The 13384-nt window shown below is 40.5% G+C and overlaps 1 protein-coding gene across 1 annotated transcript; it reads left to right on the top strand.

Annotated features, from left to right (window-relative positions):
• The first annotated feature begins 72 nt into the window (after positions 1 to 72).
• Positions 73 to 12658, top strand: LOC107725693 (sialic acid-binding Ig-like lectin 13). Its single transcript, XM_074560125.1, is given in 7 exon segments — positions 73 to 136; positions 6579 to 6995; positions 7194 to 7508; positions 7661 to 7789; positions 7889 to 7979; positions 8230 to 8287; positions 12343 to 12658. Coding segments are annotated over 7 exon segments (1320 nt in total). The 3' UTR covers positions 12589 to 12658.
• Positions 12659 to 13384: the final 726 nt, after the last annotated feature.

Here is a 13384-nt window from a genome sequence, read left to right as displayed (position 1 = left end):
TTTTTTGGGGGGGGGGGGGGGGCAGAAAAGTATATTTAATTTGTCTCTTTTGTTTGTTTAAGTGTTTCAGTGATGTATGTGGTCCAGGTCATCTCCTTCATCATTATCAGCTCTGTGTTTCTACACACTCACTCAGGTTGGTTCATATACATTAAATATATCCTTTACCAGCAGAACCACTACTGATATGATGACACAAGTAGTACTCACTTGATGCGCCCCATGCTTCATCTAATCTGAGATCTAGTATGTACGTAACCCTGGTTGCAGATTTGCGGGAACATACGCCTTCACTTAATCTACTTTAGGAACTAATTTCAGAGTAAGTCAGAATAAGTCAAATGTAACAATTTATTATCAGTCAGGTAAATATGTATTATGCCAATTATCTCCACAGCCAATTCAACGATATCAAATCAATACAAGACATCAAATTCTCAAAGACGAATCTAAGAGTAAGATACATACCTGACTTTTAGTATGAATCCAGTGGAGGGAGGAGATGAAAAGGCAGTGATGCATATGTGAGAGAGGCGTTTCCTGCACCACCCCTCTGTGGGGTGTCTTGAAGATGCCAGTGTATTGTCTGTTTCTCAGGAGATCAAAGTATCTGAGTTTCTTTTATCCTTACAATAGCAAACTGATGGGCAAAGGAAAGGATAATTTATTTTTGTCTGTTCCTCAGATAAAGCTATCATATAGCTTCAGGAGACTTTAAATATAGAAAACAGGTCATATATAAGCCATAATTACTTTTATGGGGCTGTTTTGTTTTTTTGGAAGCTTGTCTTATGTCTGTGTCAGGGGTGTAAAAAGTACATCATCTTAATGCAAAGTGAAATAAATTACATAGAATGTTTTGTCAGACAGACAAACAAATGTTTGGTAAATGGTGGAAAACAAAATAAAACACAATGGCTCAGGTCAAAAAACATCTATCTAATGCATACAACAACGATTAAAAGGCAGCACAGTGGAACACTGTGAATTCTATTCTATAGAACATAAATTCTATTTATATAATGCAAGTTTACAAGATGTCCAAAGTTGACGCTTCAAAAACTGCACAATCTAAACATGACGGTAACCTATACGTTTTGAAGTGGTCCAGTACACTTGCATTACATAGACTAAACATCTTTATTTGTGTTTATCTGAAGAAAGTCAGTCATATACATCTGGGATGGCATGAGGGTGAATAAATGTTGAGAGAATTTTTGGGTGGAGTATTCCTTTAAAGGGGACATAACACACACAGTTTCAGCCAATCTCATGTTAATCTTGAGTGCCTATAGAGCAGTACTGCATCCTTCATATCTCCAAAAAGTCTTTAGTTTTATCACATTTATAAAAGAAAGATACAGCTTTACGATTCTTAGTGTTTCTAATGCTAAAATATAATTATTGTTGGGATTTAATGGATTCAAAGATAGATCGCACAAAAGTTTAATCAAAAGCAAGTCTTTGGGAACAACTAGAAACTATTTGGAAGTCAGTAACAACAGAGACTGTGGAAAAGTACATATATATACACACACATATGTATATATACTGTACTATACTATATATATACTATATATATATATATACTGTATATATAAAATACAGGGCTTGACATTAACTTTTTTGCTCACCAGTCACTGTGGCTAGTGGTTTTCCAAAATTACTAGCCACTCAGCATTTTCACTGGCCACAAGTCATTCAAACGATTCGTTCAGACGGCTGATTCATTCAGGAATATAGCAAGTGCCTGTCTTTATGAATGGACCACTGAATCATTGACTTTGAAATTATCAATTCAAAAACACCAAATCATTCAGTAAGGAAATACTGCTGTGTGTTACTCAGAGACGGGCGACTGTTCTGCTGTGATCTTTGTTTGGAATTATTTTCGTTAACCAAATTGGGCAAAAACAGTCAACATTGACAATATTGTCACTATATTAACTACTCCTTTGAACTCAATGTCAAATTTGCAATCGTGGTTTTCAGGGAAAGCTGCACTCTCTTGGTCGTGTCATGTTACTTAACTAGGCTATATGTTATAAATATAAAAACTACATTTTCTATTTCGGTGCTTCCCTAATTAGATGTTTTAATCAGATTAGTTGTCTGGTCAGGCAAGTGAAATTCTCTTTCACTAGCCAGGCCGAGGTCTCAGGATTACATGGGAGTCAACCAGCCCAAACTCCAGGAATGATTCGTCGACCGAAAATGCCTGCAGGTCCCCTACCCTCTTGATCAAGGCCAATGCAACCAGGAGCAAAGTCTTCAAAGATAGAATCTTTAACTCTACTGATTGCAAAAGCTTGAACGGGGCACCCTGGAATGCTCTCATCACCAGGGCCAAATCCCAAGAAGGCATAGAGAAAGGTTGAGGAGGATTCAGCCTTCTCGCCCCCCTAAGGAACCTGATGACCAGGTCGTGCTTTCCTATCAATCTACCTCCTATGGGGTCATGGTATGCAGAAATTGCAGCAGTATATACTTTGAGGGTGGAGGGAGACAGCCTTCGCTCCAACCCCTGCTGCAGAAAGAAAAGCACTGCGCTGATCGAACACTTCTGGGGGTCCTCTCGGTGAGAAGAACACCACTCGACGAACAGGTTCCACTTCAAGGCGTAAGCTTGTCTCATAGAAGGTGCTCGCGCGGAAGTGATGGTATCCACTACCTCCTGGGGAAGGTCACCTAGAACCTCTGCGTCCCATCCAGGGACCAGACATGGAGTTTCCAAAGGTCCGGACACGGGTGCCATAAAGTGCCCTGTCTCTGAGAAAGTAGATCCTTCCTCAGAGGAATCTGCCAGGGAGGGGCTGTCGCGAGGAGCATAAGTTCTGGGAACCAGGTCCGGTTGGGCCAGTAGGGCGCAACAAGAAAGACCTGCCCCTCGTCCTCCCTGACTTTGCACAGTGTCTACGCGAGAAGGCTCACTGGGGGAAACGCATATTTGCGCAGGCCCCGGGGAATATGTGCATCTGTGCCGAGTGTTCCCTCGGTCAGGGAGTAGAACAGGTGGCAGTGGGAGGTTTCTGGAGAAACAAACAGGTCTACCTGAGTGGCTCCGAAATGCCTCCAAATAAGCTGGACAGCCTGGGGATGGAGTCTCCATTCTCCCGGAAGCGCTGCTCATGAGAGATTGTCGGCCACACGATTGAGCGCACCTGGGACATGAATAGCACAAATCGACCTCAGATGCTTCTGACTCCAAAGGAGGAGATGGCGGGCAAGTTGCGATATGCGACGGGAGTGTAGACCACCTTGCCGGTTGATGTACGCAACAGTCGCAGTATTGTCCATACAGACCAATACGTCTTTGCCCCGTAGCGACCCTTTCAGGCAGCCCAGTGCAAGACGTACTGCCAGCAACTCGAGGCAATTGATGTGCCAATGCAGTTGGGGACCCGTCCAAACCCCTGACCCTGCATGCCCGTTGTACGTGGACCCCCAACCCATGGCATCTGTGAACAGAACTGTGTACTGATATGCTCGACCCTCGAACGCAAAGCACAGAAAAGGCCTGTGTCAAGGGACAGCTGAGACATGAAAGTACGCATCATTCAGGTCGATCGCTGCAAAACCAATCTCGGGGACGGATGCATTCGAAAATGCTTTTCTGTGTCAACAATTTGAACGGTAGCCTGTGAAGTGCTCATTTCAAAACTGGCAGATCCAAGATTGGCTGTAACCCACCGCCATTCTTGGGTACAATGAAGTAAGGCTGGTAAACCCCATCTTCATATCGGCTGGAGGGACCGGCTCTATCGCATCCTTTGCCAGTAGGACTGCGATCTCCGCACTCAAGACATGAGTATTGGCTGCCTTCACTGATGTGAAGTGGATGCTCCTGAATTTTGGGGAATGCCGGGCGAACTGAACCGCATAGCTGAGTCTGATAGTCCGAAAGAGCCAGCAAGACGGGCTGGGCAGCGCTAGCCAGGCTCCCAGATACCGTGCAAGTGGGACCAGAGGAACCACCGACATACCTGCAGTGGGGCAGAGAGGTGGAATACAGGGACCCGGGTTGGGCAGCTCGTGGGTGGACCGAAGTGGGGTCTGAGTGTGCGGTACAACACCTACCTGGTTCCACGTTTGGACAGAGGGTGCATGAGGATGTCTCGTTGTGCCCTCGAACCGCCCACTGCTTTCCGCTGGCAAAAGAGGAGGATGAGCGTGGTGCGGCTCTACGTCGTCCACCACCCACCATGCCCTCTTGAGACCCAGAGATGGAGGAAACTGCTCTTTATTTTAAGGTTTTGGTACTGCTGGCTGTAGGGCCAGCGATGGAAAAGAAATAAAATGAAACAAAAGATTCTCCACCTGGCCCTCCTCCGGGGGAGGGAGTGGTGCGGCCACTATCTCCTGAAGAGCTGCTTCCTCCAACTCTGGGTCACCTGTCTCAGGGCCTCTTGCACTTACGCTTCCCACCAGGTTTGGCAGGGGCCTGGACAGGCTGCTGTTGCTGCATTGGGGGTGGGGGCAGACGCAGGGGGGGCGCCCTCGGCGACGAGCAGGCTGAGGTGCTGTGGCCGGCGGACGGGTGGACGCAGCAGCACTCCGCCGGGGCAGGATGTTTTCTGTGCGGTTGAAAACTGGTGGGCAAAGCTCTCAACTGTGTCGTCGAAGAGGTCGGTTGGTAATGCCATAGCGTGCAGGGCAGAGGCAGCCTCCCCACAGGCCCCGTAAGCACTGCCAGTCAGACTAGACGAGCACTTACAAGCCCGCGAGGGGAGACACGGTTTATCCCACCAGGTGGCAGCGGTGCTTGGACACAATTGCATTGCAACCGACCACTCCACCAGGGGAATCCCCACGTACTCCTTGGCTGCCCCTCCATCGAGGGTAGTGAGAGAGGAGGAGGTACTAGGTCTGTTTCTGGCAGTAAAAGGTGCCGTCCATGACCTAGTTAGCTCCTCATGCACCTCCTGGAAGAAAGGAACTGGAGCAGGACGCTGAGAACCAGCGTGAGACACCCCAAGAAACCAATCATCCAACCTCGAGGGCTTGGGGCGCAGTGCAGGTTTCCACACAAGCCCGACCCTCTCGGCGGCCCGGGCAAGCATAGCAACCATCTCTGGGTCCGACTCGGATGGCGCCACCCTCCCAGAAGGAGGCAACGCATTCGAATCATCATCCGATGGCGCAATCGACATCTGATCGTCAGGGGGAGCCCCGAAGGATACGAGTGGTACACATTGTTCAGATGGTCCAGCACGTCCCATCGTCATTTCCACTGGCTGCGAAGTGCATGAGGAGTGAGGAACCCTGAAAGGTTGGTTCCTTGCAGGAGAATTCCTCACCGTAATCCTCAAGTCGCCCGGGTTACTGCCCGAAGTAGTTTCCCCCCGAGAGGGAACACTAGAACGAGGCAGCGGCACGGGAACTCCACACCTTTTTTAGGTACTGGAGTCTCAACCGCAACTCCGAGATGGTCATCTTCCCGCAGTGGGAACATGACTCATCCATGAACGCTGCCTCAGCGTGCTCAATGCCCATTTCTTTTATGGAAATTGGTCTTTTTTTCTATGCTGAAGCGTACAGGGGAAATGGCCAACCGCAACACTGATAGATAATCTCCTTCTGTCTGGCAATGACCACTGCTGTAGCGCCGTCACACCAACACCAAAAGAGGACTCCGCAGAAGCTCGTAGCAGTCTTTTCTTGGTCAGGAGCAGAACGAATGATCCGCTCGGCTTCGAAGCGAAAAGCTAACTATGCGTTGCTCCTGCTGCCTATTTATACTCACGCTGCAACGAGCGGCAGCTGGATGCAATTGTACATGCCAATGTGCATTCGCTTGTTTAGTTTACACTCAAAGTAGATTGGTCTCTCTGGCGAGATTCCCAATTCGTCGGTCCTCGACGTGACGTCGAAGTGACCGACTGAAAGGGAACTAAAATTCCCTAAATTTCAAGCTCACTGATTAGTACTATTTGAAGTTATATTGAAGGACCTTTTTTAAGCATATTTCATAAATTAATTGTATTCTAAAGCACAGTATAAAAAAATCTCTGGAGAAACCCACTACAGTTACCGAACTATGGAAGAGACTGGAAGAAGAGTGGACCAAGATCACACCAGCGCAGTGTGAGAAACCAGTGATATCCTGCGTCCGCAGATGTGCTGAAGTCATTCAAAGCAAGGGCCTCTACACTTCCTACTAATTTCCTACTAACCTCCAAAATTTTTGTAGTAATCATCTTTTGTGCTACAGTGGCTATACTGTTCTCTAATTTAGATCACCGTGTTTTCCACAAAATAAAGGTTTTTGTTGAAATGCCTTGGTTGTTTTGTCAAACATGTTACTGGAACATTTTTTTACACAGCTAATACTCCTTCAAATTTCGAGCGATGAAGATTTACAATATAGATTGCTCTCTAATTTTGATGTCCACTGTATGTATATACTGTGTGTGTGTGTTTGTGTGTGTGTATATATATATATATATCTGTATGGACAAAAGCAGCATGAAAAACATTTTAAAAGTTTGTTCTACAAATTTTGGCGTGAACTGTCCCTTTAAGAGCTTTACCTCTCTAAATTTTAAGTCATTATTTTCTAATGTGTTTTTATGTTCCAGCTGATAATATCTACTCTGCGGTGATGCCTCAGACAGTAACAGCTCTGACAGGCTCTTGTGTGCAGATTCCTTGCACATTCAACATCTCCAATTTTGAAGACAAACGTAAGATTTGAACTATTATAAAAAGAACTATTTATGGGATCTGGCTGAAAAACAAATCACAGTTTGCAAACAAAGACAGTTTTATAGCTTTTAATAGCAGTGAAAACATCATTAGAGGATTCAGTGACATAAAGATGACTGGAGATCTCAATGAGAGGAACTGTACCACTGTCTTCTATAACATCATGATGAATCATTCAGACCGCTATTACTTCAGACTGGAAATGGAGCCAAATGTGTTCAGAGCAACACTTAACCCCAATCCAGCTGATTCACCTGATTTAAGCAAGACTGTGAGGATCACTGTCAGAGGTAAATGTCATCTCCACTGTCTTTAACATACAGGTTTTCATACTTTACTTCACTTAAATTTAAGTAAATAAATAAATGTAATAACTAAATACATTTAAATGTAAATAATTTTACATAATACTATATAACCAACATAATTAAGGACTGTTTCTTAAGGATGAAATACAATGTGTTTATTTATTTATTTATTTTCTGTAGATTCACTACAACCTCCTGAACTTAAACCCAATGATCTGACAGTGATGGAGGAAAGTACAGTCAATCTGAGCTGCTCTGCTGAAGCCCCCTGCCCCAAACAACCTCCTACAATGTCCTGGTCTAACATCCCTAAATCTGCCCGCATTACAACACAGTTACAGGAGAAACCTGATAAAACCCAGTCAGTGTTTTCATACATGACCTTCAAAGCGTCATACAAAGATCACAGGAAGAACATTTCCTGCACTGCTACATATCCAAGAAATACATCTGATGACTCTTCTGCTGAGACCACCATGATGCTACGAGTCCTGTGTAAGAGACTTGACCATTTATTTCCTTTAGCAGAGCACTGTGCTCACTTAAATGCACAAAGTGCTACTTAAACATAGAATCTGATGTTTCGCTACCCAGAAATGTCTAAAGCACAGCTGTTTTGGTGTTTCTCCCATGTGCTTGTGTCAAAGTGCTTCCAACAGAAACTCACATCACCATCAATCCATCTACTTCAGTCTCTATTGGCACTAATGTGACTTTGACAGCACTGGATAAATATGGCAGTCAGTCAACAGCAGCGATCCAGCTCACAGCTGAAGGTGAGTTTACACAGTTTAAAAGTAAAGAACAAGATCCAAAACAATGAAGTTTATTTGAAATACATTCTGGTCTAGTTACAGTCATTTCACATGACATAGGACAAGATGGACCATCTACGGCCATGATTGCTGGTTGTGTGGGAGGAATTGTGGCAGTGCTCATGCTCTCTGCTATTGGATTTTGTACAAGGTAATTTGTACAAAATTAATTAATTATATTTACAGTTACTTAATCATCTCTGATGTAATTATGAAACAGATGATTTTAAGATACTCAGCATTGTGCTTGTGTTAGTCTAAGCATCAGCCAAAGTTAAGATATATGAAACGGTGCTTCTAGTGTTTGACTTCCTACAGTGACCAGATTAGCTTTTACAAAGCACTTCAGTCATGCACAGTCAAGTCAAGTTTTCAGTGTAATTTTTTGCTTCCTCTCACAGGACGAGGACAAAGACACACAGGGGAGACAATTTTGGAGAAAAGGATTCCGTAAATCAGGTGTGTGCACTTGCCATTGGTTTTTAGGTTCAGTGGGTTGATGGGTGTTTATTTCACTGTTTAAAACTCTTTAATCTCATACATACTGTCTTAAACTAAGTTATTTAGTTATTTAAACTAAATAAGTAAGATGCTGGACACTTTTAAAAACTGAAATGTGTCATTTTGTCAGCTAAAAAATAGTCCATCAGTTTTCATTTCTGCTTTACTTCATATATATATATATAGTGCAGCATGTTTCCTCAAACACCAGTCATTTCACACCCCTGACTGAATAGATTTTTAAATAGATCACTATCATTGTGCAGTGGCTCTCAGTTCTGGTCTTGCACATTTTGTATGTCTCTCTTAATAATAACTTTTTAGTAAGTTATTATTCATATCAGATAAAATACACATCTAATATAACCAAATTATGTTTCTTTTTATATGAAACATCACAAAAGATATTTATCAATCAGGTTAACACTATTTAATGTGACAATTTATATTAATTAAAATAATTTTAATATGAATGCACTTGCATGTATTATATACACATGCATAAATGAAAGTATGGTTATTTATATTGTATGTACAGCGTATAATAATGTGTGTTAGATAAGAGAGACATACAAAATGTGTTGAGTGGGGAGGGAATTGCGCACCAGAACTGGAATTAAGAACCACTGCTGTAAAGGGTTTTATAGTCTGGACCAGGGGCGTAGCCATCATTTCAGAAGTGAGGGGGACAGAGGCTTCGAGTATGAATGAAACACACACTGCATGGAGTGTTTAGCGCTCAGTGATGTTCATGTCGCCTTATTCTGGGTCCGAATAAAACATCAGACAGACTATCATGTCTCTTTGAATTTAAATCTATATTTATTCACACAGGCTCTTGAAAACCTCTATGTGAACACACTTGCCCGAAAAAGTGCGGGGGACAAATTTACGTGATATTAAAAGTGGGGGGGGGGACACGTCCCCCGCGTAATCTACGCCCCTGGTCTGGACTCTTTCCAATGTGATTTCTAAGATGGCTACATTCACATGGCCGACTGAGAGAGCAAGGCATGGGTTGAGGTCAGCGGAAGAAAAACAGCAGCAGCAACATGGCTTTAAGAAAAACTTGGACACAAGAAATGGAGCAAAATTGTTCAGAACAGATCATTACTCAAGCAGCTTGCAGAACTAATTTCTTCCTGACGTCCATTCTCAAATAGACAACTCCTGTTTCACTTGTTGTTTCGTGTCATTCCCGTTCAAATTCTCGCGTGTGTTTTCATAACAAAACGTGGTTTGGGGACAGTGTAGAGTCATTGGGTGACAGAGTCATTGTTAGTTTGTGTAGTGTGTGACCCCGTAGTGTCACGTAGTGTGAACACTACAACGACTTCAAGACAGACAGCAAGTCATGTAGTCTGAACAACACAGCGATTTGGCAATTACGTTTAAAGTCGCATAGTGAGAACTTGGCTTTAGTGATCAATTCAAAATTAATGCTCAGATTTTTTTGTTTGGCTTTTTTTAAAAATGAAACCAACATCAGAATTGAGTGTGAATTGGTCACAGTCCCAAACCTCATGTGCAAAATAGCAATTACACAGAAGGCACAAATCACACTGAAAACACCCTTCCACTAGTCTCTTAATAAAGGGTACATGTAATGGTCACTTATAGGAAGTAATTTTATCGTTTATGGTCATGTGACCCAGGGTGGACTGGTCACTGTCCCGAACCAACCCACATGTGCAAAAGAACAATAAGATGGCACACAACACAATGTCATATGGAAATAAACATTGAGGCCACAGAAATTAGTGTTTACAGATTCATTTATAAGCTGATGTCATTTATAAGCTGATGCCAGTGAACTGCACATGGTGAGGAGAAAGGGAACAAAGTTTTTCTAGTTTTCATAGTTCTTCCTAAAGTTTAGCTTGTTATATATGTCACAGTATGTATTTAGTATGACGTGACAATGTCATTTAAAAGCAAATGGCAAATTTGGTGCGTGATTATATTTTGTCACTTAAGTTTTAATCAGGCTATTAGTCCTGTTGTGCAAGTACAATTTTCAAGTCATTTTTCAGTAAACTTGCATGAACCCATTTAAGTAGTTCGGAGTGTCTGTTTTAGGGTTTGCTGGTGTGTTTCAGGATCTTCCTCAGTCTGCAGCTGTAAAAGAACAATATAATATACTTCAGTAAAGCAATGGGCTGAGTCTGACCAAATGCAACATAAGATCATTGACACCAGCTAAAATATAACTTTTCAGTAAATAACAAACCTCAGATTTTATAATAAATTTAGATAAGATTACATACATATATTAAGTGTATATCAAATAGATGGAAACTTCAAAACACTTTACAATAAGATTCCATTTGTTGGATAACATGACCTAACAATAAACAATAGTTATATAGCAATTCTTCTTCTTAGGGTTCATTTCCAAATTTACTAATACATAAATCACAAGTTCAATCTGTTAAAATTATTTAATGCACAATGAACAAACATGAATGATCAAGTGTTTGTATTAAATAACATTCACAAACATTAATGAATGTTGCAAAAATATATTGTTCACTCACTGTAAGATGTTACTAGATCTAACTCATGTTAGATAACATGATGTTATTGTAAAGTCTATACAGGAAATAACATTTGACTGTACTTTTATTTAATCCAAACTGTGTTCATATATTTGTTTTAAAGGGCTTTTAAAACCTGCTAGAGTTATTCAGCCAAGAATAACTACTAACTAAATTAAAAAAAAGAAGCCCAGAACAGTTTTTCTGATGGACTGATATGACATTACACTGTTAACCATACATTTGTACATTCTCTAACATGCATATTTTGGACACACAGTTCATTTAAAAGACTCTGGTGTGTAAACATAGTAAATACCATTATGTCCTCCTGTTTTTTACACTAATAAAAGTTATAGGAGCAGTAAATAGTTAACAAAGAAACTTCATGCGTTAGCCATGCTTATGCTAACAATTAACTATACGCTAACGGCGATGTTTATTTCAATCCGACATTCAAATTAAAATATGGAATAATTTTCATAACAGAAGCTCTAAATATAAAAAATTTAATTGAAACTTACCTGCTTGAACTCTTTCATTTGATCAGGGTGTTTTGTTTGATGCGTTTCCTCCTCTTGATGTCGCCACGTCTCAGTGCTTTTATGAAGAGGATAGCATTCGGAGAGCGCAGGATAGCGCATCAAGAACTGGGTTGACCGGGTACTCGGTACCACCGGTACTTAAGAAAACCTGGTACCGTAACGTTTTCATTTTTTGAAATACCGGGTCTTTTGACAACACTACTACGATATACAGGTGCATCTCAATAAATTAGAATGTCATGGAATATTCTAATTTGTTGAGATAGTGAATTGGTGGGCTTTTGTTAAATGTGAGCCAAAATCATCACAATTAAAAGAACCAAAGACTTAAACAACTTCAGTCTGTGTGCATTGAATTTATTTAATACACAAGTTTCACAATTTGAGTTGAATTACTGAAATAAATGAACTTTTCCACGTCATTCTTATCTATTGAGATGCACCTGTATATAGTTCAGTCATGAAACTCTAGATAGCGCAGGCTGATAGGTCCTTAACATGCAATCTGCTGGCAATCACGTCATTCTACATGGCACAAGCTAACTGGCCTCTGCAGATTCTTCAGTCAATGATCTTGCTTGCTCAACCTTTAAATAGTCTGTTTGAGTGTTCACTATAAGCTGGTCCAGCAGTGCAGAATTCCTCTGAAATCCTCCACCTCCCCCAGCTCCACCTGTCTAGATCTGCTACAGGATTTATGTGCGCTCACTCATGCAGCAGCAGCAGCAGCATATCTTATACACTCACAGCAGCATGTCTGTGTATCTATTGGCTGTAGCAAGTCCATACTTGCTGTGCAGCAGCAGCATGCATAGCAGATCTAGACCCTCAAGACCAAATACATTAACACTGTCAAATCCATTAACATGCTAAACTATTCAGAGAGTTGAAATGCTGGTATACACTAAATATTTTTGTTTTAAATTTTTAGGCACAGGATGGAACTATTGACAGGAATTCCACTTATGCTAATGTTCTGACTGTGACCAACCAGGACAACAAGATCTCTGATGATCAAAGTGTGCGTGACTGTAATACTGAATTCAGTACTCAGATTGACCACATTACAGAGAAAGATCCAACAGAAGAAGACAACAATGAAAAAGGTTCAGATGTAGTATATTCACAGGTCCACGTATTACACAAAAAAACCAAAAGCCATCAGTATTCTGCCTGAGAACATGTATGCTCAGGTGAACAAATAAAAATATGTTATCATTTATCATTTTTTTTAACATCTAACAAAAAAAGGGAAAAGGAAAAAAGATGTTTGTTATTAAAAATCTAATAATGCCTTTTATTCTATAAATGTAAAAAAATAAAATAAAAATAAAAAAAATCGGACAAAACAATTGTCTTATTTTGCTTGCTTATGTATGTATAATCATTTTCTATTTTTAACTGTCTTAAATTCATTTTAAATAAATTTTTAAATCATTTTCAAAGTTTATTCATTCCTTGTTTTATTTTTGTGATTTTTTTTTTAATGATTATTTTACTCTCTTTTATGTAAAGCACTTTGAATTACCATTGTGTACGAAATGTGCTATATAAATAAACTTGCCTTGCCTTGCCTATTTTACTATTTTTCTTCCTTAATATTAAAAATGTAAATTCAGAATGCTTCTTTTCCTGTAACAATCTGAAATGACTTGTATGTTATAAAAAAAATTATAGGCTATTCTACATCTTTCATCTTTATATTTCATCTGTATATTTCAATATATATCTATATATAATTTTCTGATGATTTTTTTGATCATTTGTTCAGTTTTGTGGAATAATTAAAAGTTAGACTGAAAAATTAATTAACTTTTAGTTAGTATGCCTATTGTTCTTTTACGTTCTGTTGCAAAACACATACAACATTTTAATTATAAATATTTCAAAACAAATTAATAAATAAAAGGTAGTACTGCAGGATTAATATGAAAAGAACAGTTGACACAAAATGAAAATCCTGTTATTTACTC

The sequence above is a fragment of the Sinocyclocheilus rhinocerous genome, unplaced genomic scaffold (assembly GCF_001515625.1).
Source record: "Sinocyclocheilus rhinocerous isolate Xijiao unplaced genomic scaffold, SAMN03320098_v1.1 scaffold1327, whole genome shotgun sequence".
Lineage (NCBI taxonomy): Eukaryota > Metazoa > Chordata > Actinopteri > Cypriniformes > Cyprinidae > Sinocyclocheilus > Sinocyclocheilus rhinocerous.
The sequence above is the reverse complement of the archived record's forward strand: the minus strand, read 5'-3'. Positions and strand labels throughout refer to the sequence as shown.